Here is a 24,359-nt window from a genome sequence, read left to right as displayed (position 1 = left end):
GGTCTCCGAATGCCCAGAGAAATGACCCATTTGTCTCTAGCCTCAAGATCTCATGTCTTTCCCCACAGGGGACCCCAGGCTCATCCCTCAAGCCCTGAAACACTTTCTGTGCAGCAGGAGATGGGGAAGGGGTTAAGGGGCAGGTGGACTTGGATGATGCACACACAAATGGACACTTGGACATGGGCGCATGGTCCCTGAGGACCGACGGCCAGTTCTCTGAGGCTTTATTATTGGACAGACATGAGCCGTCTGAAGTGGTTCCACGGGCACTTAAGTCAGTGTGCAGGCTCCACAGACATGTCTGGTGATGTTGCCTCCCTCCTAGGGCAAGTGAAGGGGCTTCTTGCCCTGTCTCGGCCTCGTGGATCTGGAGTGCTGGGCTGTCTCCCAGTGGATTCGGATGCAGCCAGATGCCAAGTTCCCAGCAGGGGCTGCCTGGACCATTTAAACTGCCGCCTTCAGTGGCACACTGTCTACTGGCTGATCCAGGTCCTTCTTCCTCGCCAGGGTCAAGTGGGTGAAGATGAGGATGAGGAAGATGCCTGCGGAGCCAGAGAGGGATAGATCAGCCTTCAGAAAGGGCAGTAGGACTTGTCTATCCCTGGGGATTCCTTGCTATTGGAATTGATTTAATGAAGAAGCAGTTTCCTAGATAGCATCTCTGAGGCTGAATTGGGTATGACTCTGTAGTTCTGGTGCTGAAGGAGCATGACTGACTCATCCGGCCCTCACCGGGCACCCATCCCCTTGAGGCTGCCCTAGAATGCCCCAGCCTCCAGGGTCCCCTTCTCTGGGGTACAGACAGGGGGTCGTCTGGGAGCCAGTGAGTTGTCCCCATGGACCTCTGAGAGGAAGGCACATTGTAGCAATGTCCTAGCACCAGTAAAGAAAACCAGCCAGGAAAAAAAAAATTAGGGGGCTAAAGAAACAAAGGGGATGGAGAGGGAAGCTTGAACTGAAGGAATTAGGCTGGAAAGAGTGAGCTCTGCCACACGCTGGCTGTGTAAACCCTAACAAGTTACTTAACCTCTCTGAGCATCAGTGACCTCACCTGGAAAAGTGGGGAAATGCCAGCATCACAAGGTTGTGGGAGGATTCAACTCAATAAACCTGTGCTTGGCTGATACACAGTTAAGGTGTAACAATGTAACAGTAAATGCTGTTATCAAGGAGAATGACCTGGACTATGGTAAGAGGAGGCAAGAACATAATGAATCTGAGAGTTGGGGGGGTGGTGGGTTTCTTCTCAGCCCTGGGGGGAACCATGGGAACAGGGGCACTGTTTATCTGGAGGCTGTGGCTCTGACCACCATTGCCCTCCCCCACGCAGGAACCCAGCCTCCGTTACCTATTGCTATCAGGGTGCCCACGAGAATGCCCACCGCCGACAGCTTCGTGGGCATGCCCTTCATGCGGCCCACCTTGCGCATGCACTGCCCCTCCACATTGCAGCGACACACGATCACTGAGGACAGGCAGGGAAGGAAGGTCAGGGCAGTGGGGGAGGGCTCCCCAGCTTCTCAGCGGCTTAAGCCCAGCCCAGCTGGCTAGTATGTGTGCTTCTGTGCCTATGTACGTGTTCATGAGTGTGGGGGTTGATGCAAGCTCCTTTGTGCATGTGCCTGTGTGCACTGGGCTCTGCGTGCCCAGGTGCACAGGTATATGCTGTCCACATGAGCCTGCAGACATGTTGCCCAGTCCCTCCGCCTATGTCCCAGTGGCTCCCTCAGAAACTGCATGCCCCTGACCTTGGCCGCACCCCAGCCCGGCCTCACCTCGGACCTGGATCTGCCATATCTGGTCACTGTGGCTGACAACTATGGGGACTACGTGTTCGCGAGGCTCCACCCAGTGCAGGCCCAAGGTGAGGTAGGCATGGGACCCTGTTGGGACCATAAGCAGCGATCAGAGTCAGCAGCCTGCTCCCCCCAGGCCCAGCCCCACCCTCATGGTGAGAGGGTGTCTCATTTCCAAAAGCCACCCGCCCCCTGCCTTGGCCACAGCCTCCCCGCTTTCCCCAGCACACACCATTGAGAGCCCGGAGACGCCAGTCCCGCTGCACAGTGGGGTTGGGACCAAGAGCAAAGCTGTAGGGACCATGTCTACCAGCCAGGTCAGGGTCCTCCCTGGGTCCACTGACAACCACCCCATGGTCCTGGCGGGGTGTGCATAGGTGTCGGGAGGGCACGGGAGCCAGCGTCGGGGTTGGGGCAGAAAGGGCCTTCAGGAAGTGGATCACAAGGGTCGCAGAGGTGCTCAGCGTTGGTTCATCTGCAGAGGAGGCAGTACTGAGGTGACTTGGCCCCTTGTTGGGGAGTGGGGTGAATTCAAGTTCCCTGGGCTGGTTCCCTTCCCCATAGTCCATCTTCTTACCCTGCTGAGCCCCTTTCTTGCCCCTCCTTCCCACCTGCCTCCACATCTCCATCCCCAGCATCTCCACGCTAGTCTCTTCCTCCAATGCCCTTCACCCCCTTCACCATCCAAACACCCGCCAGGCCTTTCTGTGCCTTTTTGGATGGAAAGCTTGCCTCACCCCCCCACCCCCACCCCCGGCCCCTGGAGCCAGGGCCCAACAATGCAGAAATGCCCTGACTGTACATGAGCTCTCCCCTGCTGGTCTGTCTTGCATCACAGGACAGCCCAGCTCAGAGCTGAAACCTGACATCCCGCCCCTGGGCCAGCTCTTCATCCCGTCAACATGGTGTTTGGAGTCCTCCCCACCTGACCTCATCCAAGCTCACCTCCTGGCACGCCTCCCGGGGAGAGCCCCTGACCCTTATCTGCCTCCTCACCTCCCGCCTAGCCCCAAACTCTCTGCTCCCAGTTTGTGTATAAAGCTGACACGCTAAGAGCCCCCCCCCCCCCCCCCCCGCCAACCACCCCAGGGTGAGGTTGGGGGATTACAAGTGTCTGACGAAGAGGATGGTGGCGGGGCAGAGGCCAGGCATTCTCAGAGAAGGACACTGTACCCAGCCCCTTGTCCCTCCCTCCTGCCTGGGGCAAAGTGGATGCCAGCAAGGGCCCTGGGGAGGAGGCTTGGTCCTGCCCATCTGTCTGTCTGAGGCTCTCTCACCCTCCCAGGGGTCCCCACCATAGGCTGGCCATACCTGCATCCTGGGCCTCTATGAGCACTGTGTACATGTCCCCAGGCTGGGCGCCCTGCAGGGGCCGGGCTGTGTGCACCTCCCCGGAGATCTCCTTGATGCAGAGCCAGCCCTCAGAGTCATTGACCAGGGAGAACCTGAGACCCAAAGAAAATGGGCAGGGAGGCAGTGACCACATATGGGGTCTTGCCCAGAGACCTCCAGGGCCATGTGAGCTGCCCGAGTCCCACATTCCCTCTGTGACTTGAAGGCAGCAGCAGCAACCATGATCTGTCTCCAGCTTAAGGGACTTGTTGGGGCGGGGCAGGGCTTAAACCAGACACTGAGGCTGAGAGAGGGATCACACTAGAGCCTGTGGGACTCTAGACTTAATTCCACTATTCCCAGGTCAGCCCACAAAGGGCCAAGATGGAGCCAGAGGCCTGGGAATAGCACAGTGCTGCAGTCTGGGTGGGTGGCAGGAAGAGGGCCAGGTATACAGGATGGAATGAGGAGGCATCATCTCAGCTCTCAAGGGGTCCCAGCACCCCTTCTCCCTGCTATCCTGGTGCCCCCAAGAGTCACAACCTGCAAATTAGCCAATGGTTTGAGGAACTTTCCGGGTCGTAAATAATGTGAGCTCCCTCTGAGGCCCGGGGGTCATTCCCAAGGAACAGAGGAGGTCCAGTCTAGGTAAGGGGCTGGGCTCCTGCCTTACCTGAGGGGACTGCTCATGGGGTCTGAGGGCTGGACGGTCAGCAGGAGGGAGCCAGCAGGGGTGCTGATGGGGACGCTGGCCTCATAGCTCTCCTGATCCAGCTGAGGAGGCGGCACCACCCTTTCCACCAGCACAGTCACGGTGGCTGTGGCTCCTGGGCCTGGGCCTGGCCCCACCAGCTCTTCCACGTTCCACACCACCACCACCAACTCATGGCTCGGAGCTGCCTCATAGCTGAGGTTCTGGAACCAGAGGGACCTGGGTCACTGTGTGGGCCAAGGCATGGCGCCTCATGCATGAATGCATGCGTGTATGTGTGCACCCCTTCTCCACCCCTAGCCCCTTACCTTGAGGAGTCTCAGCTGGACACGATCAGAGTCTGGCTCCCAGTCCAGGCTGAACATCCCCTCTTCATCCCCTGCCTCGATGGCAAAGTCCATGAGGCGGAAGGCAGGTTCGAGGTCAGCATCAGTGGCCGTGAGTGTGGTCACCAGAGTCCCAGGCTCTGCATCCTCAGGGAGACTTATGGGCTCAATCTGGAGAGATGGCGAGGGGCTGTGAGCCTACCATTAGTGCCTGCTGAAGGGGTCCTTCCCTGTGCCTGCTTACCTGGGAAGTGGTGAACTCCGGGGCGTGGTCATTGATGTCCGTGATGGTGACTGGTATTTCACAGGTGCTGCTGAGGCCTGAGACAGAGGAGGGCATGTTGGGGATGCCAGGGTGGGAGCTGAGGGGTCAGGGAACCCCGCTCACCACTGGGGCACTTACCACCATCTGCTCCTCCTAGGTCCATGGCCAGCACCTGAAGCAGGATGTTCTGGCCAGCTTGGAGCTGGGCAGCCCCCAGGGTCACGCTGCCCGAGGTGGAGTCCAGCTCGAAGGCTCTCAGTTCTGCCGGCTCCTCAGGCTCAGGGCTCAGTAGCTGATACACAACATGGGAATTGGGGGAACTGAGAGCATCTGTGTCCTCTGCCGAAATCTTAGCCACCTTGGTGCCTGCGAAGATGACACCCACCCGGGTGGGACCACAGCCAAGCCTGGAGGCCTTACCCCCTACTCTTCTTTGTGTATGTGTGTGGGTTGGCTCGACGTTGATATAATGGCCTGGGGCTGGCTGGCCCCATAGCACAGGAGGGTCACGTGGCGTAGTTCACAGGGACTTTACCACTACCCCACCCCCTTACAGGGCCCATAGCCCACCTGGGGGACTGAGCTCTGGGATGTTGACTGAGGGGCCTCGTGGCGGGCAGACGGGTGCGTTGTCATTCTCATCCGTCACCACCACCTGCAGCTCCAGTGGTTCTGCGTAGTCCTCGCTGTGGGTGTTCTGAGCCCACACCCGGAGCAGGTACTGTAGTGGGCAGTGGGAGGGCTTCAGGTGAAGACCAGGGTCTTCTCTTCTGGTGGGCAGCTCCAATTCTTCTGCCTCAGTGCCTGTGGAGGATGTGACACCCCCAGAAGCCCCCTGACCAGGGACCAAACACCCCTCAGCCTGTCCTGGCTCCCCCTTCATCTCACCTCAGCCTGGGCTTCTCGATCCAGCTCCTGGGTCACGTAGAGTTTCCCCTCTGTGTCCACATCAAAGGGTCCCTGGGGCTGGCTCTCCAGGTGATAATGTATATCCCCCCCATTCCAGTGGACCTGCGAGGGAGACACAGAATGAGGGTCTCCAGGATGAAGGGCAGGAATAGTTCATGTTATCCCTTATGTTCCAACTCTTCATGGTTTAGGGAGCCTGCGCCCCAACGGCCATGTGACTCCAGGCAAGCGACTATCCTCTTGGGAGACCAGGTATGATCCTTTTGTTTAGGGAGGTTGTCATGGCAACCCTGTGGTGGTCTTGCCCTGGTTCAAGCCTGGATCCTGCCCAAAGTGTCTGAATGACCAGATTGTTTTATTCTCTCCTCTCTGGGACTGAGCCTGACGCCAGGGCATTCCTCAAGGAGGCCTGAGACATTCCTGGCCTAGGTGACAATCCCCATGGCAGCAAGGAGGTAGCAGCTGTTCTGTGAGGAAGCCTGGGGTGAGCTCAGGAGGTCAGAGCACAGAGCCACGCCAGTCAGAGGATGGCCAACTGAGGAGCTCAGCGCCTGGTCCTTTAAACACTCATTGCATCATGGGAGCTTATGGGGACAGAGGAGGGGGAGCATAGTCAGAGGCGGAGCAGGAGTCAAGGTCAAGTTGCGCCCCAGATCCAAACCCCAAATCTCCATAAGACTCAGGCCCAGCTGCACCATCCACGGGGTTATTTCCGCTGTAACAGCTATTTACTCACCTGAGCAATGTGGTGTGGGTATGGGACTTGGAGATTCTCTGCCAGGTGGACAGGATCTAGGGGCACCCAGGTGTTTTCCACTATAGAGACATCTATGGTGGCTGTGGCCTGGTGGCCCGAGGCCTGGTCACCCATGTCCTTGACCTGTACCAACAGCTGGTAGTGCCCCTCCAGAGACTTGTCTAGGCTGGTGCTCCCTAGAAGGGGAAGGCAGTCAGCTGGTCAGGGGGCCAGTGCATCCTTCTCAGCAAGGAACCAAACACAAAGACAAGTACATGGCAGGTGTTCAGGATACTGTCTTGGTCAAGGGATGACAGGGACCTGTAACACCATCGTGAGCAGCCAACCTGGACTTGACAGTTTGCAGAATCACTTGCACATCTGTCCACACAATGAAAGGTTGATGTACTGGATTCGTGAATGGCCAGGATGAGGGGGTACATGGGTGGATATGTAGGTGAGTGAATGACTGGTTGGATAAATGGACAGTTGACTGGATAGATAGAGGCTTGGGAGGATAGATAGATGGGGATTTGGACCTGTGGATGGATGGTTGGGTAGATGGACTATATATGTGGTTGGGTGGTAGATGGGTGAATGAGAGAGTTGTATGATTGACTACTTTTTCTTTTCCCAATTTGCTTCTTTGGTCTGAACTCCCAGGTTCAGGTCTCTCTTGCCATCTGTCCCAAGGTCTCCCAGCCACAAGGTTCTGGGCCACAACCCCTCAGGTCTCTCCTACCCTTGCCTCTTAGGCCCAGGTTTGTAGAATGTAGGGTTGAGGCACTTCCAGTCACATGCATGCTTAGTTGCTCAGTTGTGTCCAACTCTTTATGACCCCATGAACTGTAGCCCACCAGACTCCTCTATCTGTGGGATTCTCCAGGCAAGAATATTGGAGTGGGTTGTAATTCCCTTCTCCAGGGGATCTTCCCAACCCAGGGATCAAACCTGGTCCTCCTGCATTGCAGGTGGACTGTTTACCACTGAACCACCAGGGAAACCCTACTTCCAGGCACACCATTTGTTAACTCTCCATGCATGGTCCTGGCTCCACACATGATTTTGCCTTGCTACCCTCTCCAGCTGCAATACTCTTTCCTCCTCTTTTATCTCTTGAACTGCAAACCCATCCTACAGCTCAAATGAAACCCAGCTCTCCCCGTCCCTCCCTTTTCACACTGACTCAGGCTCACCCTCAGGGCTCAGAGCCAGAGCGCCCAGCCGAGGCTCCAGCTGGAACATATCTGAAGCAGGCTGGGCTGGGGCCTGGTTCAGGATGTGGAACCGAAGATCCGAGTTGGCTGTGCCTGGCTCATCCCCATCAGAAGCCTCCAGGAAGAAGAAGGGGACACCTGGAAGTATGGGGAGAGTTTACCATTAGGGACAAAGGGGTGGGGAGAGTCTCCCAAGCTTCGCCTGTCTCTCCCTGGTTCTTCCTTTCATACCTATCATCACATCAGGACTCTGAAGGTGTACCATGACTCTTCACCCCACTTCACAGATGAGTAAACTGAGGCCTAGAGTAGATGGAACTCACCTGTGAACCCTCAGTTGGGTGGGGGGTGCGGATGGGACAGAAATGGGAGGGGGGCGGTTTGGACCCTGTTGCCCTGTCCCTATACCATCTCTCTGGCCATCAGCTTCCTCTCTGTTCTCCCATCGGTGCCCAACTGACCTTGCTGTGAGCTCACTGCTTTGGGCACTCACCCGGCCTAGTACCCCGGCTCAGCTGAACTTTGTAGGTGGCCTGGGAGAAGTGGGGCACCTGGTCGTTCTCATCCTTCACGTGCACACACACAAGCTGCGGGCCCCACAGGACACGTCTGTCCACGGTCTCCAGGGTGACCTGACAAGAAGGAGTGGTCAGAGCCCCGCCCTCCCCTGGTGACGTCTCCCTCCCCCTGGCCCAGCCGTACCCGTAGCTGGTACTCTGCCTGTTCCTCCCGGTCCAGGGCCCTGGTCACCAGCAGGAAGCCAGATTCTGGGTCCACAGCAAAGGGGCCCTCCCCTGCCACTCCTGCATCTCCTGACAGCGCAATCTGGCCCTCAGCCTCCTCACGGGGCAACGGCAGCTGGTGGGGGAAGAACAGAGGGAAAGGGAGCTAGGGGCGAGTCTGGGGGATGCCCCTTCCACCCAATAGCCCCGTTTTTTAATATGGGGAAACTGAGGCTCAGAGAGGGCTTGCACTTGCCCGAGGTCACAAAGCCAGTAAGGAACAGGATGGACATTCAAAGTCAAAGCTCTTTCCCCTGTGTTGGGTGCTCCCTTATACTCTCTGCCTTACTTCCTGAAGCTTGAAACCCTTCCTCCATCACTTCATCCTTTAATTAATTAATTAATTAATTTTTATGTTTTAAAATGTTTTGGCCATGCCATGCAGCCTCTGGGATTTTTAGCTCCTTGATCAGGGATTGAGCCTGGGGTCCTGGCAGCGAGAGCACTGAGCCCTAACTACTGGACCACCAGACATGTCCCCCTCCTTCCATTTGAAGCTCTACTTTCTTCTGAGATGAAAATCTTACTAGCCATTCACACTATACCACATACTCTCTAGAAAGCCAGAGCAATGAAGAGAAATGGATGCTGGAGGTAGGGGAAGCAGGACCTGTGGGGAGGGCAGCCCTCCCAATCAGCTCTCAGACTCACCTTTGTCAAGTACAAAGGGAAATTTCCACCGTAGTTCTCCGGGACTTCGACATACAGCTCTGCAGGCTGGTCTCTAGGGAGAGCCTGTGGAGGGATTCTCAACACGTCACCAAGCTGTACCTTCCTCCCATGGGTGCTACGACCCAATAGAGAAGGGGAATTTCTACCCCTTCCCTGGGCCTGGTCATACTTTATCCCTCCACCCCCCGGCCTTTGACCTCCTAACCCCAAGACAGGCCTAGAACCACATCCCCCAGACACTACCATCCATAGTCAGTGCAACTGGTCCAGGTGGAGTATGGGGTGAAGGTGCAACCCCCAAGGCCAGGATCTGAGGGCAAAGAGAGGGCCCAACTCACCTGGGGGACTAAGAAGCAAAGTAGCCAGAGCCAGGCAGGGACCATGGTCAGGATGGGCCTGTAAGGATCCAGCCCAGGTTGGTGGGCAGAGAGTCCCTCCCATAACCCTCCCTCAAGAAAGTGTTCCTCACCCATTCCCACAGCTTCCCCAGGCCCCATGGGGTCCAGTGGCCCCTCCTCCTCCAGCTGGACCAGGGGGCAGGCAGTCAGGCCTCCTCCTGTGCCCTGCCTTATGCTGCCCCAGCAGTTCTCAGAGCAGCCCCGCCCCCCACCACTTGGACACTGCCCCCACCCCCCTCCCACCCTTGTCCTGGCCTGAGCCTACTGCATACACATAGCCGGGCTTCACAACAGACTGGCCTCCTCTTCCTCTGCTTTGAGGGACCTGTGGCTCCCTATTGCCTGCAGTGCAGTATCTAGCTCCTTGGCCGGGCCCACCAAGACCCCCAGGTCCAGCTGCCCTGCATCTCTTGGTTCTTGTGCCCACAAGGGTCTCCACAGGGAGCTTCACCTCCAGACTCTGTCTCCTTCCCACCATAGCCTCCCCAGCTCGTAGATCCCAAAGTATTCATTTCCTGACAGTCTCCCTGAATCACCAACATTTGAAGCTAGAGAGACCCTGATGACCCTGTGGGCCACCTCCTGTGGCCGCCTCACATTGTAGGCAAGGCCTGAAGGGCAAGAGCTGACCAAGGTCACAGAGGATTTGACCACGGGAGAATTCTTCCTGAAACACAGGACTCAGGGTTCAGGGTCTCCAAGACTGTTTTAGCTCCCACTGTTATCCTTCAGACATGGAGCCCTCACAGGACAGGACCCCTGCCCTCAGCTCAGTGTTTTCCAGCATTCAGCATGGCACTGGGCACCCAGAGAGCGGACAACCACACCAATCACTCCCGGGAAGTCTTCCCTGGATGACAGGGCAGTGTTTCCCCCTCCCCTGCCACCAACCCCCGCCTCAGCCCTGACACAAACCCAGGTCCCAGGTCCCAGGTCCCAGGCCCTCACCCGCCGATGCCCGAGGCTGGCTTCCCTTGGTCCAGCTGCCAGGTAAGAGGAGTCTTTCTACAGGAGTGCTGGCCAGGCCAAACTGGGTAGAACAGGGCAGGGCGGACACTTGAGCAGGTAGGCGGGCCAGCCACGCTTGCTCAGGAGTGGAAAACACCCCTGGGCCCACAGCAGCAGGCCTGACCCTGCCCAGCCCCTCAAGTTACTCATTGACTTTGAAAAGCTGGAGGTTGCTCGGCATCCATGACCGCCAACCCCAGGAGGTGGGGAGATCTTCGACCTGGCGCTTGTCCCACCCCTACACAGCTCAGTGGGTACTTCTCGGCCCCTGGATTTGGACATGACCCTTTTTCCCGTGGCTCCAGGCTTGCTCCCACTTCTCCCCCTTATGCACCAGTGTCTGCAGCTTCGCCTTGGCCCACGCTGTTCCTTTTTCCTGGAATGCCCTTCTCATTCCTTCATCTGTCTGCTGATCACCCGCTCAGGCTTCTGCGCTCAGCTCAAATATTCCCTGCTCCCAGGAAACCTTCCCTGGGCTCCCAGGTTTGTTCAGGGCTCTCCCATGGAGATACTTCACCCCTACCCATGCCCATATGCCATAGAGATAGTACTATATCTATTAACATGAGGAGGGCACCAGCTTGTTATTAGCATTCTCTTCCATCAGACTCAGAGGCCCTCCAGGGCAAGACTCAGGGACCCAGTAATTAATGACCTGGTCCTTGCATGGCCCTGGCAGCTCCTAACTGACTTGTGGAACTAGATAAGGAGCTGGAGGTGCCATGTGCAGGATAGGGGAGTGGTGCATGACCTGAACCAGATATTTGGAGCTCCAGACCACCCACCAGTGTGACCAGTGGGCGGGGGTAGGAGGATAGCAGCCTGTGAGAACCCCTAAGGCTCCCTAGGTGCTCACACTAGCCCCTGGACACAGGCAGGGCTGGGACAATGAACTGTCTCGTGCCTTTGAGAGGAGAGAGGAGTTTGAGCCAGTTCAGGTGACCTTGAGGGAGTTGCAGGGCTGACAGGAGGCCCTTCCCCCACTGGTGCAGCCTAGAAGAGTCGGGAGAAGCTCCTGGGGCCTGAGTGTGTGGAGTGGTGGGAAGAGGGTGGGAAAGGTCAGGGATCTTGGTCTCCGACCTCTCCTGTGGTTTCCCTGGAGTCCTTCCCATTGCATATCTGGTTAATTTGTCTCAGGCTAGAAGGCTGGATCAGGACCCCTCAGCTGACTCCAACTTTGTCCATCACAAGCTGAGTTCCTGCCTCCAGGTCACTTGGGCACCCCAGCCCGGAGCAGTGCTGCATGGGAATGTTGAAAGGGTCTCATGCGTATTGAGACCACATGAGAGGGGTCTCCAGCTATGTGACTGGCACTACTCTAAGCAGATACCGTCATTATTCCACCCATTCCATTCTGAAAAGGGCATCGTGCCCACGTCACACACTGGAGCACAGAGAGGTTGAGTGACTTGCCCAGGGTCACACAGCCAATAAGTGACAGAGCTCGGAAGGTCTGGAATCTTCTTCAGGCCTCAGCATCCTCACCTGCTCTGAGAAAACCATGCCTGCCATTTGCCTTGGTGAAGGACACTGAGACTGGGAGCGGGAATGCAGCTTTGAGCTGCCCTGGGGGCATGTGGTTAGTCACGGGGATGGCACACCTGAGGAACTGCTTTCAAACCTCCACCTGCTATTGAACAACTGCAGTCAGAGTTCTAACCAAGTCCTGAGGGCTCCCAGGAGCCCTGAAAAAATTGACTAATATAGAAATGTCTGGATCCCGGCCTGGAACCTTTTCAGAAACCGTCCCCAGCCTTGTCCCAGGCTGCCTCTGGGCTCCCAGTCCCCACTCAGCCACTTCTGCCCGTGGGGCCCCAGGTAAGTGCTTCGTCCCCCATCCACCATTGTTGAATGGGGATGCTCACTCCTGAAACCATGATGGTAAATCTGAGCAGGCACCTGTGCCCAGAAGGCTCCCTTTCCCAGGTGAGGGTGGTGGGGAGATACAGTCCTCCAGCTATCAGCAAAGATGCACACATTTACACTAGAATGCAAGGCCTCTCATTCCAGGCAAGGAGGGCCCCAGGGACCTGCTCCTACATTAGGCAATGCCGAGCATGGAACCCTCTGGCGTGGCCACTCAGTGGGGAGAAGAATGGCCCTCCCTGTCCCCCCACCAATTCTTGCCTAGCAACCCAGCCTCTGCTAGGAGGTAGGGAGCCACGCGGAGTCAAGTCCACCTGAGTGTGCCTTCCTTGTGCATGCGTGTGTGCTAAGTCACTTCAGTCGTGTTCGACCTTTGTGACCTTATAAACTGTAGCCCACCAGGCTCCTCTGTCCATGGGATTCTCCAGGCAAGGATACTGAAGTGGATTTGCAGTGATTGAACCCTTGATCAGCTGAGCAATGCCAGGCCCCAGTACAGAAGAATCTGAATAAAAGGTTGGGTGAGATTCATGTCTCTTCCTGCTGCTTGAACCCCCATCCCCCACCCCATTACCCCAGCAACCAGACCACCACCCACACCTGCCCGTTGGATGCACCTGGGCACAAACATTAGAATAGTTAAGGCCACAGACTAGGGTGGGTCAGTGAGGCCCCTTCCTCAACTTAAGGAAACTTTCCAGTTCCTACAGCCCCCAGAGTCAAAGAAAACAGAGTCACCAGCCCTGGCCTATCAGGAAATAGTCTTTATTACAAAAATCTGCATGTAAACAAATAGCCACTGCACTGAACAGCCTCCCTCCAGGGCATGCACACCAGGGTGTAGAGAAAGGCAGAGTCCTCTCCCCACTCATAGGCCCGTCCCCAAGGGCTGGCAGGAGTCAGCCTGCTGCTTGGGATGCACACGGGCTGGCATAGGCATCTCAGTGGGCCCAGCCCTCGACGGCTACTGGGAGTCGCCTCCCTGGGCAGCACTGTCTGTCTGTCTGTCCATGACCATGAGGTGGGGGACGCCCAGAGTCTGAGCCAGCTCTGAGGCACCTCGGGCGGTTGGCTGGGCCAGCCCACCAATCTGCCCATCTGTCTGCACAATACAGCGAGGGCCCCAGGGCCTAGAGCACCGACAGGTCGTGGCAGGACTTGGACTTGGCACGCATGGCCATCTTGCGGCTGTTTCGAGCGACAATGCGGCCCAGGAAGCGCTTCGCCTTCTTGCCCAGGCTCTCTCGCCGCCGGGTACCTGCTTGCCGACGCGCGTTGGCCTCTTTGCTGTCCCTGCGCAGGCGTATCTGACGCACGACACCCTCGAACAGCGCCTGGACGTTGTGGTGCAGCGCAGCCGACGTCTCAATGAACTTGCAGTCAAAGACAACGGCGCAGGCCCGGCCCTCTGGTGTGTGTGGCAGGGGTGGGGAGTGGGGGACAGGCACACATCAGTAAGCAAAAGGTGGGTGGGTGAGAGGCCCACTCCAACCCTGGACACACCCTGGCAGCTATCTGTGGAGAAGGGGAGGGGAGTCCTGGGTCTTCCCCAGGAACACAATGAACCCTGCCTCCTGTATGGAGGGGCCCAGGCATCACTGGGTCACCCAGCTGCAGAGCTTGCCCATGTTTAAGGAGCTCACAGAGGCCCACAAAAGAAGACTCATTTATCGAAATAATTCAGAGTTTGATATTTAAACGGTAGTGCTGTAATACTCAACACAGGAAAATGACAACTTTGTTGGACAGCATGGTGTTTTATGGCTTGCTGTTATATCATGATGAATGATGGGTGGAATTGGGGGAGGACATCACCAAGTCACTGCTGGTTCTTCTGTGGGGTTCAGGTCTAGGGGTCACAGAGGATGCTGAGCCCAATGTTGGGGGAGGGCTCCTCCCCAGGGGCAAGATTATGCAGAGACTGGACTGGGCCTGGAATCCAGGCTCTGGCCTCCTGGCCTGAGTCCCTGAACTCTCCTCACCCCTCATCAGCCAGGCCAGGGACAAAGAGGACAGAAAAGGAGGGCTCTGAGATGATCCAGTAGCTTTCACCTCCTCTGGTACATCTGGTCCCTTCCCCAGCACTCAGGACTTGGGAGTCCTGTGGGAGGGCAGAAGCTCTCCCCCTGTCTCCCTGAGTTTTCTTCCTGGACATTTTTAGCTACTGATGATCCCCAGAGACTCGAGCTGAGTCAAGGCTGAGTGGACCACAGTGCAGCCAGGATCTCCCTCCCTTTCCGACCCAGCTCCCTGCTCACCGTCCAAGGAGACCTCTCGAGAGCGCACCAGGTCGCTCTTGTTGCCCACTAGGATGATGGGCACGTCATCGGTCTGCCGCGCCCGCCGCAGCTGGACCCGCAGCTCTGAGGCCTTCTCGAAGCTGCCCTTGTCAGTCACTGAGTACACGATGACATATGCATCTCCCATGGCCAGGCAGTGGCCGGGTAGCCAGCGACCCCCATCCTAGGGGACACAGACACATATTTACCCAATAGTCCTCACGCCCCAGCTACAACGCTGTCATCCCCAGCAGGCCCCTACCCCCAGCTCAACACTCCCACCCTGCCCTGGGTCTCAGCCTACATCCTACCTGATCCCAAATGTCATAGACCATGAGTGACGCCTCTTCTCCATCCACCGTGATGGAGCGGTCATATGTGTGCCCTGGGCAGGAGACCAGTAGTCAGGTTACTTGCTGGCTGCCACAAGCGCCCCCCTCCCCCAGTGCATCAGGTGTGGTGTTCTGGCCACACCCTTCAACTCCTCCCCAAAGCCCCCCAACCTTCTCCTCCACTGATGGCTGCTTACATAGTAACAGAAATGACAGGGCTGAGAAATAGGGGGGCGGGTGAAGCATGGTGTGCAGGCCCCCCACCTAGATACCCCTTCCCCAAGCTAGCAATGTCCTGGGTGGCCATTCCTGGGTTCCCTGCCCTCCTGTTGCCTGAGACTCAGGATAGTTTTGATCACAGTGGCTTGAGTTAGAACAGACATCCCCTGGGGACCTTGGTTACCTAGGACTCCTCTCCTACACTCTCCCTCTGGCTGTGTTCTCCCCGGTCCTGGCAGGGAGGGCTATCCTGTCCTCACACTACAGAACCATTAAACATATGCCCTGGGTCTTCTACTCCAAGCATTTCTTTCCCTACTAAAGGCTGGGGTACCTTCCCTCTTAGTTTCCCCATCTGTGAAAGGGGGAGGTAGACGCGATTATCAAAGCGCCTTCAGAATTCCGTTGGTATTTGCTGCTTTTAACCCTGATCCCCAGTCCAGCAGCCCCCAGTCCTAACCCTGTGTTCGCCCCTCCCTTGAACAGTCCCTCCCAGTCCCTCACCTGCGGCTTCCGCTTCTGGCCCGTCCTCTACACCTCCGAAGATGCGCGCCAGAGCGCTCTTGCCCACGCCAGGCGCCCCCAGCAGCAGCACCTTGTAAACGCTCTCGTCTGAATCGCTTCCTCCCGAGCTGAGCGAGTCGGAGGAGCCCTCGGGCCAGTCCAGCCTCGGACCCTGGGCCCCTGTCCCGGCTTCGGACGTTGTCAGAGCGCCCGGAGACAGCGCCGCCTGCAGGTCGCGCTCGTCCACCGGCATGCTCCGACGGTGCAGTGGGGGCGCGGGGCCCCAAGGTGTGCTGCCCCGACGGCGATCGCGTTCCCGGCCCCCGCCGCGGTTCCCGCCGGCTCCGCTGCCGCCGCCGTTAAGAGTCATCGCGTCGGACGCCGTCTGGGGAACGGGAATCCGGATGGCCGCGTAAGCCGCGGTGGACACGGAGTATGAGGCCGGATTTGGTACACGCCTGCCTGACCACGGGTCAGGAAAGATGCTCGGCGTATAAGACCTGCCGCGGAAGGTCTTTGCGCCCTGACAAGTGACCCACCCTCCTGGCTTGTCCATCCCAGACGGTGAGATCACCCCCACCCCGCTCTGCCAGGACACTCACCCACTCAGACACGGTGAGGACTAGGTAGGTACCGGGCTCGGATACAGTCCACCCGTAGACCCAGGAGCGAACACTCGACCAGTCGCAGCCGTCGCCTTCTCAGTCCCTACTGGGCTCAGGCGCCAGAGTCGCCTATTTAAGCCTCTGCCCGCCCCCGCCCCCACCCCCGCGCTCGCCCCCGTCTGCCCGGTGCGGGGGCTGACGTGTCCGTCTCCCTCCCCCGAGGGGAATCCCCCACCCTCCTCCTAGGACCTCACACCCACCCAGCCCGGCCTCACTCTCTAGGGCGGGGCAGGGGCAGACCCCGCAGACAAAAGCCCGGTCTAAGTGAGTGAGTGAGTGTGTGTGTGAGTGTGTGTGTGTGTGTGTGTGTGTGTGTGTGTGTGTGGAGGGCAGGTAAGGAAGAAGGAGAGGGCGTATGTGAATGATACAAGGAGGAGGGGGACAGAGGTGGAGAGTGCCATCACGGGTGGGGGCAAGGCGGGAAGAAGCCCCATCAGCCCAGTGGGCCAAGTCCCCACTAGGGAAGACTTAGGTCTGGCCCTTTAAAAGTGATTTCACCCTTCCCTCTCTCCCAGTCCTGGCCTGTTGCCCAAGCAAGCAGACCAGTTACAGGTCCACAGACTTCACCCTTCACTGCCCACGGCACCCATTTATTTTGGGGCCCTAAATCCAAGCTTCTAACCTCAACACCAGGTCCTTCCCACTCTCATCCCTGCCCTTGGGAGTTGATGATTCTACCTGATGAGCCTGTCCTTCAAGATGAGGGTTAGTGACACCTGAGCCCCCAAGGGGGCCCTTAGAGGCCTGTGGGGAAGGGGTGGGGAATGGAGGCCCTCTGGCAGTGTGGTGCAGGTGGAGGTGCAAGCTTGAATCTTGAGGAGGGAATGTGGGCCTAGAGAAGGAAAAGGATGGACTCAGCACCACCTCCCCCTCAGCACCCTCCAGGCAGCTGCCAGCAACTCTGCTAAAAATACCTGATCATTCGGTTCCTGGCCTGGAGGTTGCCCAAAGTTAGGGAAATCCTGGCAGGCAGGTGTCAGAGACCAGCAGGAGCGGATAGGGGTGGGACTAGACAGGAACAGGTCTGGTTCCAGTCACTCTGAGTCTTCAATGTCTCCTTCCTTCCCTTTAGTCTCAGACTGAGCCTGTAATTCAAGGCACACTCGGGGTCTGGAGGTTCCTTGTCATAGAGCATGGATGGGTTCCGGCTTCCCAGGTGGCTCAGTGGTAAAGAATCCACCTACAATTCAGGAGACCAGGTTCAATCCCTAGGTTGGGAAGAACCCTTGGGGTTGGAAAGTAGGAAATGGCAACCTGCTCCAGTATTCTTTCCTGGGAAGTCTCATGGACAGAGGAACCTGGCGAGCTACAGTCCATGAGGTCGCAGAGTCTGACACGACTTAGCAACTGAGCATGCGTGCACACATGGATGGGGTCAGGCAGTTGGGAATGGGATAGCCACCGCTTGGTGCCAGCACTGCCCAGAGATCAGCCCCCTCCTCAGACCCAGGGAGGATGCAGGGGCACAGAGGGGAGGAGATGTAATGGAGAGACTTGGTTTCTAGTCCTAAATCTGTCCCCAGGCTCCTAGGTCTTGCTTCTCTCCCAGCTTCTATTATTCTATCCCAGCCCCTCTATTATTGCCCTGCTCATGTCTGGGGTGTGTGAGGACTGGGGGCAGGCAAGCTGTGAGGTACTTTTTGACCTGGACCTGCTATTAGACTGACGTTTGATTGCGACGGGTATGATGGGGGTTGGGGGGCACCCATTCAGGGCTCAAGTGACATCATAAATGGATGGATCCTAGTGGACTGCTGTAGGTTGTCATGGAGACCGGGGTCAGGGCTCTCTGGCTGCTGCGTCAGTTTCCTTGGCAACATCTGAAATGGCCTTGGAATGAGCAGGGCCTAGTTAGGTAAGTGTTAGAGAGTTCACGCAGGCCCCTCTAGTTCTTGACGTCCTCAAAGCAAGCAAGGCCTGAACTGTGGGGTGGTCTATCCATTTGTGTCCTTCACATGGCCTGGGGGGTCTTGGAGGACTGGGCAACCCCATGTTGGTTCTAGCTTTCTGGACCAGGTCCAGTGGGAAGACGGAGTCATGGGTTGAGCCTCTTGTCAAAGAACAAAAGTCTTGGGACTTCCCTGGTGGTCCAGTGGTTAAGACTCTGTGCTTCCAATGCAGGGGGCATGGGTTTGATCTTTGGTCAGGGAACTAAGATCCCACCATACCATGCAGCATAGCCCAAAAAACCAAACAAACAACAAAAGTCCTAAGAGCCAGCAAACCACTTTCCATCAGGAATCCCAGCTGGGCTGCTCACGGCCCCTCCTAACCACCTTACACATGACCTTGCTGCTGACAAGAGCCCCTGGATGTCCGACAGAGGGTGGGTGTTGTGGGGGGGGGGGGGTGGTGGCTGTGGTCATGTAAGGAATTAGGGCTGGGTTTCCCCTCTGATAATCTAAGCTCTTGACCTCAGCAATGTTTCCTCATTGCCAAGGGAACTGCATCCACACTGGGCCACTCAGGCCCCAAGCATTCCTCACCAGGATAGACATGCCACATGCAGCAGCATGGCCAGGGGCCCCAGGAACCATACCAGGACATGCCCTTGAAACACCCCCAATTCTCTGTCCTCTCAGTTCCCTGGGCTGAGCTTGGCTGCCCAGAAGGAACAGACCGAGGCAAGAACACCCCCAGGATAACCTGGCCTTCAAATCCCAGCTCTGCACCTTGCTAGCTATTTCACCTCTGCCCATTTTGGCTGAGCCTCAGTTCCCTCCTGTGTAGAACAGGAATAGTGCCTTCATGGCAGTTGTTATATGAACAATCTGAGGACTTCCTTGGTGGTCTAGTGGTTAAGACTCCATGCTTCCAAAGCAGGGGGCGCAGGTTCCATCCCTGGTTGGAGAACTAAGATCCCACCTGCTGTACAGTGCAGCCAAAAAAAAAAAAAAGGTATACATAACATGAAATTCAGAGGTAAACTGGTTGGTATGTGTCTGGCATATAGTAATATTGATATCTCAATATGAACACTTTTATTATCGCCCTTGGTTGGACAGGACAGGTTGAGTGACTATATGGGCCCTCTCCTGCTGCTTCTCTCCTGCTCCTGCTCCTTTCTGTCCACAACAGTTGTCTGCCCAGGACAGGGGCAGGTACAGATACTTCTCCCCTCTCCCTGCTACCCACCTTTTCTCTGTGGGACCCTATGCCCTTCCCCTTCCTCAGGTAGCAAAATGCTGCAAAGGGAACTTGGCTGGATTTCAGTGTCCCCACCCCTCCTCACACCGCAGTTCCATGCCCCAGTTCCTCTGTTCTGTTCTAAGGCTCAATTCATTCATTCATTTCACTGACCTGTACTAAGTACCTAACTGTATGCCAGGCCCTTGTGCTTTGGGCAGAATGATAAGCAAAAATGGACAGACCTGGGCATGTTCATATTTGTCCTCTAATCCCTGGGTTGGTCTCACTTAGCTGTGATTTGTTGTTCCCATTTTGTAGACATGTTAACCGAGGCCTGAGAAGTCACAGGCCAGAAACAGCACAGTCAGACACACCTGGTGGAGGGCTTTAGGAACCTGAAACTTCATCCCCCGCCCCCCACCCCGTGTTTGCAGATTGCAGCTGGGATTCCAGAAAGTTCCCCAGGCACTAGTCCAGTATTCATAAATGGTGTCACTGCAGGCAGCTGGGGGCCAGGCCCAGATGAGTCAAAACTGCAAAGGGGATATCTGATATGCCAACTGGCTGGATGTGAGCAGCTTGGTGTCCCTCATCCACTGTGGCCTGGCTGCCAGGAGGGCCAGCTGAATGACTCAGTGACACCTGTCTCCCCTGTGACCCCCCCACCCCTAGCTGAACAGAGACACCACAGATCTTAGACAGATCCGGGCTGTCACTGCAGAGGTACACAGGCGGCGAAATCTACAGCTGGGTACTGGTGGTTGGGAAGCCTCCTTGGGGCCCGAGGGACCCTGGGTGGTTGGTCACCTGCCTCTCTGGAGCACTGAGCTGCTTCATCTGTGAAAATGGGAGGGTGGGTACTCTGCCTGGAAGGTCACCTGAAATGGTCCTAGATCCACTTGCAAACCCCTCAGAGAAGTCCTAAGCTGTTTTCACCACTTCCCACATCACACATGAAGAAACTGGGTGACATGGACTCATGGCTCCACCTCTCTGAGCAGCCAGATCTTGGTCACTGGGTGGCAAAGCCACTCCTGCCTGGAAACCAGGTGGCATTGGTGGTAAAGAACCTGCCTGCCAATTTGGGAGATTTAAGAGATGAGGGTTTGATCCCTGGGTTGGGAAGATCCCCTGGAGGAAGGCATGGCAACCCAGTCCAGTATTCTTGCCTGGAGAATCCCACGGACAGAGGAACCTGCTGGACTATAGTCTATGGGGTCACACAGAGTGGGACACGACTGAAGTGACTTAGCACAGCACAGGCCCCTCCAGCCAGGCAACAGCGCCCCCTGCCAGCTGAGCAGTGCCAGCTGAACTCCTTAGGTTCCTCCACTCTAACTGGAGGTCTTTGGGAGTCAGTTACTTATTCTATACGCTTCTTTCCTCCCCTGCAAAATAGAGATAACAAAGAATGCCACATAGGGCTGGCTCAAGAATTGGCTGTCTAGGTACTTATATATCAAGGCTTCTGCCAATGCCCACTCTCAGGACAGGCTCAATATCATCAGAAGGCCCCCAGGAACAGATTTGCCAAGGGCCCAGGCTCCTTGCTGAGGCCTCTGGAAGGCCCTGTCCACCAGATGGGCTGGACAAGTCTTCTTAATAGCTGAATATTTCCTCAAAGAAATGGAGGCAGGGAATCACATTATGACTTCGGACTGGCTGATCCAAGGTCTAAGCCCCCCAGCCTATCCTGGTGACCAACTGTGCTGGGGGAGCAGAGGCCCCAGACCTGAGCACCTGGGGTGACACACTTGGATGATGCTGGTGGAGACAGTGCTTCAGGTGGCTTTCAACAGAGAAATCTGCTGTCACTGTCCTGACCAGGAGACCAGACTGAGCATCACCAAGGGTGGGGACAGGCTGGCATCACACAGCTACTGGTGGATACTAAGAATTCATAGAACACTCCTGGGCAAGGCTTTCATTAATAAATTCTAACCTGAACTCAACCAATTTCTAGTTTATACGAAACACAGCAAAGGAAGAAATCAGACTGTGGGACTTGTCCAGGACAACTCACATTGTGCTTTTCAAAATAGTGTCAAGAAAGATTAAAAGGTGAGGAGGTGGGGAGATAGTTCTAGAAGAGGCTAAAGAGATGACAACCAAATGCAATACATGGAACTTGACTGGAGCCTGATTAAACAATTATGAAAGACATTGTGGGGAAATTCATATATGATTGAATATTAGGTATTTAGCTTTAGGGAATTGTTTGCTTTGGGACCAGATAATAGCACTGTGGTTCCAGGCTTAATCTTAGGAGACACAGGATGAAGTACTTAGAAGTGAAGGGTCATATGTCTGCAGTTTTACTGTCAAGTATATCTATATTCTCCTCACATATAAATAAAGCCAGTGTTGTAACATGTTAAGAACTATTAAATCTAAGTGGTGGGTATACAAGACTGTGTGCTACCTTATTCTTTCAATTTTTTAGCATACTTGTAACTTTTCCCAATCAAACCACTGGGAGAAATTTAAAAAATGAACCAAACCTCCTTGACTCATCCTTTATAGGCACTCACTACCACCCCCATCCCAAATCGGGAGCGACCCCACAGAGATGAAAGACTCTCAAGCATGCTGGGAAATGAATATAAATTAAAGGTTTATTACAAAATGCAAAATGTTTGTTTCTTATTGTCAGTGATTCAAGAAAACAAGGCCATGAGCCCTGTGTGGGGCTGGGAGCAAAATTCAGGCTCAAGACCGGGCTGATAGACACTGGTTCACAACCTCAAGCAGGTGGGTGTTCTCTAGGGCGGCTGCCACCCGCTCTTTATCTGCAAGCTGCTTGTTCACTAGGTGGAAAGAAGACAGTGGTGAAATATATCTAACCGCCCCCCCCACCCCCAACAAAGCCCTCCTGTCACCTTCCCAGGATTCCAAGTCTTGATCTGGCTACCCCCACCATCTGAACCCACACCTCCCCCACCTTCTTGTGACCCCCTCTCACCTGGCCACTCGCATCTGCCTGCTACACTATAAAGCCTGACACACCCTGGTCTTATGTACTTAAAAGAGAGAGACAGCAGGAGTGAAAGAACATGGTACACATAGGAGACTCAAGTCAGGCCAACTTTGCTTTAGGCTGCCAGTTCCACTGAGGAGTCATCTGCCTAGGGCCACACCCCCAATCTTGCCCTAGAAACCATCACGGCAAGGGGGAAGGCTCGGGGCTAATGCCTCAATACCAGCCCACACTTACCTGCATGTTCTGAGGCATGGGTCCCTGGTGTAATGTGCACATCCATCTGGGAGGAAGAGAGGTGGGCCTGAGCACCCACACACCTGTCTACCCCTTTCTCCCCACTCACCCCCTCCAGTTGATCCTACTTCCTAATTATGCTCTTGGACTCTGACCTTCCAAATCCACTCACTGCCAGTTCATCACTACCCAAATGACTGGCCAACTACTACTGACTTAAAAGGCCTGCCTGCACCCTCCACCCCTGCTCCAAACTTATCTGTGGCTCCCTACTGCCCAAACTGCCACACTCCTCACTACTTTTCTGCACTTTTCAGCGTGGTCTTTATTCTTGTCCTATCCAGTTAGAAAGCCTCCTCCCAATTTCATCTCTGATAGCCAGGTTCCTTCCAGATCTCTCTGATGTCCAGACTCATGCTCCCATATCCTCTTAAGTGACAAACACTCACAGCTGCCCCACCCCCAGGGCTAAGTTCAAACTCACCTTGAAACGCTGGGGAAGGGATCGCAGAAGCTTAACTTTGATGGACAGGCCAATAAGGGTGGCCATACTGCAGTGTGGAATGGTGGGTGTGAAGGCCACGGCCACTGTGCTCTCGGGGTCGCTAACCTAGTTCGGGAGTGGGATGTTAGGAGTCATGACACGTTCAGCCCTGAGCCCCTCTTTTTAGTCTGTTGCTTCAAACAAATCGTCTAACAAGTATGGGCCTCAGTTTCCTCATCCATAAAATGGGTGTGCAGTGTTCCAAAGAGCCACTGAGGGAGGAGTCCGTGACCTGAAAGCACACCAACCCCTTGGTGCACAGCTGAGCTATTCTGACTCTCCCGAACAAGTCGCTACCCTGGACGGTGGGAGTGACTCACCTGAACCCGGACTTGCTCTACTACGTTCAGTTCTTCTAGCGTCAGGGGATGCTCCGGGTCATTGATGGAGCGAATCAAATGTGCCAAGTGAAGGAAAGAGGGCTCTGCGCCTTTGCCCACTAAGAACCCTCCGCCAGAATGCCCGGCCCTAACACAGCTCCACCGACTACACAACGTCACTTCATCCCCCGCATCCCATGCCCCCGAGAACCGCCCCCGACCCCCGCGTCCGGTAGCGGCGGATATCGAAGATCTCGCGCGCGTCGATGCTGTCTGGAACCTGCTCGTCCTCCTCGCCCTCGGTCACTGGCCGGTCCCCAGAGCGCTCGTAGATGAGGGGGTTAGCGTTCTCCAGGAGACCGCCCCCAATCCCGCCGCCGCCCACCATCTCGGAACCGCTGCCGGCGACCGTAGGCTTGCACTTCCTCTCCTACGGCGCACTTCCGGGGAACGGGAAGGAGGCGTGGCGTGGTGACGGGGTAACGCGAGGGACACGCGACGCAGCCCGTGCTCCACCTGGGGTATGGGTGCGACGGTGGCCGTTGCGCGCTCTCCACGCGGACCCAGGAATATGTGGAGCGCTCTCGGGGGTACCGAGAAGGGAGCACGTGTGCGAGCCGGGAGGGTGCTGGGCACCGCAGGATAAGGCTGGAGCACTGAAGATCCGAATGAGATCGAGCCAGGCATCATTTCCTCCGAGAAACCTGCCCCTTAGGCTGGGCAGTTGCCTAGACTTGCCTCTGTCTGCCCCTGCACGGCTCACTGCGTTTCGAAACTTCCCGGACACGCACCTGCAGCTCCAGCTGCACTTGGGGCCCGAGAGTGCTCTCCCAGTCCCCAGCACGAGGACAAGCAGACGTTCTTTAAATGTTTGTCCAGTGGATAAATAACTGACCTCGATTTTGGAGAGAGCTGGGGACAGGGAAAGACCCGAGATGAGGTTGAGGCTGTCCTTAAGATGAGTGCCACAATCAGGTATACATTTCAAAAGGGGGGCCTTTGCTGAATAGGGCGGGGGGCTCACGGAGACTCTCAGACCAGAGACAATAAGGGGATGAAGGTGAACCCAGGAAATCGATACCTGAAAGCAAGGAGGAGTTTTTGGAATGACAGGCAGTCACGTTTCCCTGC

General features: G+C 56.1%; 3 protein-coding genes across 3 annotated transcripts; all 3 read right to left on the bottom strand.

Annotated features, from left to right (window-relative positions):
- Window positions 1-201: 201 nt before the first annotated feature.
- Window positions 202-10,161, bottom strand: CDH16 (cadherin 16). The gene is made up of 18 exons (XM_020884966.2): window positions 10,097-10,161; window positions 9,089-9,146; window positions 8,730-8,813; window positions 7,999-8,154; window positions 7,790-7,928; window positions 7,276-7,434; window positions 6,080-6,276; window positions 5,323-5,445; window positions 5,005-5,155; window positions 4,573-4,800; window positions 4,414-4,490; window positions 4,152-4,340; window positions 3,805-4,046; window positions 3,111-3,244; window positions 2,032-2,274; window positions 1,779-1,886; window positions 1,352-1,468; window positions 202-545 (listed from the first exon to the last, which is right to left on the bottom strand). Exons 2-18 carry the CDS (start codon window positions 9,131-9,133, stop codon window positions 448-450), a joined length of 2,490 nt encoding a protein of 829 aa, XP_020740625.2. The 5' UTR covers window positions 9,134-9,146; window positions 10,097-10,161; the 3' UTR covers window positions 202-447.
- Window positions 10,162-12,771: 2,610 nt separating this feature from the next.
- RRAD (RRAD, Ras related glycolysis inhibitor and calcium channel regulator) lies at window positions 12,772-16,076 on the bottom strand. The gene is made up of 5 exons (XM_020885051.2): window positions 15,959-16,076; window positions 15,357-15,741; window positions 14,613-14,686; window positions 14,281-14,485; window positions 12,772-13,430 (listed from the first exon to the last, which is right to left on the bottom strand). Exons 2-5 carry the CDS (start codon window positions 15,724-15,726, stop codon window positions 13,153-13,155), a joined length of 927 nt encoding a protein of 308 aa, XP_020740710.1. The 5' UTR covers window positions 15,727-15,741; window positions 15,959-16,076; the 3' UTR covers window positions 12,772-13,152.
- A 5,671-nt stretch (window positions 16,077-21,747) lies between these two features.
- On the bottom strand, window positions 21,748-23,687 carry CIAO2B (cytosolic iron-sulfur assembly component 2B). Its single transcript, XM_020884977.2, has 5 exons — window positions 23,475-23,687; window positions 23,229-23,308; window positions 22,849-22,974; window positions 22,365-22,410; window positions 21,748-21,957 (listed from the first exon to the last, which is right to left on the bottom strand). The coding sequence occupies exons 1-5, from the start codon at window positions 23,614-23,616 to the stop codon at window positions 21,860-21,862; spliced, it is 492 nt and encodes a 163-aa protein (XP_020740636.2). The 5' UTR covers window positions 23,617-23,687; the 3' UTR covers window positions 21,748-21,859.
- Window positions 23,688-24,359: the final 672 nt, after the last annotated feature.

Source organism: Odocoileus virginianus, chromosome 20, assembly GCF_023699985.2.
Source record: "Odocoileus virginianus isolate 20LAN1187 ecotype Illinois chromosome 20, Ovbor_1.2, whole genome shotgun sequence".
Lineage (NCBI taxonomy): Eukaryota > Metazoa > Chordata > Mammalia > Artiodactyla > Cervidae > Odocoileus > Odocoileus virginianus.
Note: the sequence above shows the minus strand (reverse complement) of the source record. Positions and strands in the feature narration are given on the sequence as shown.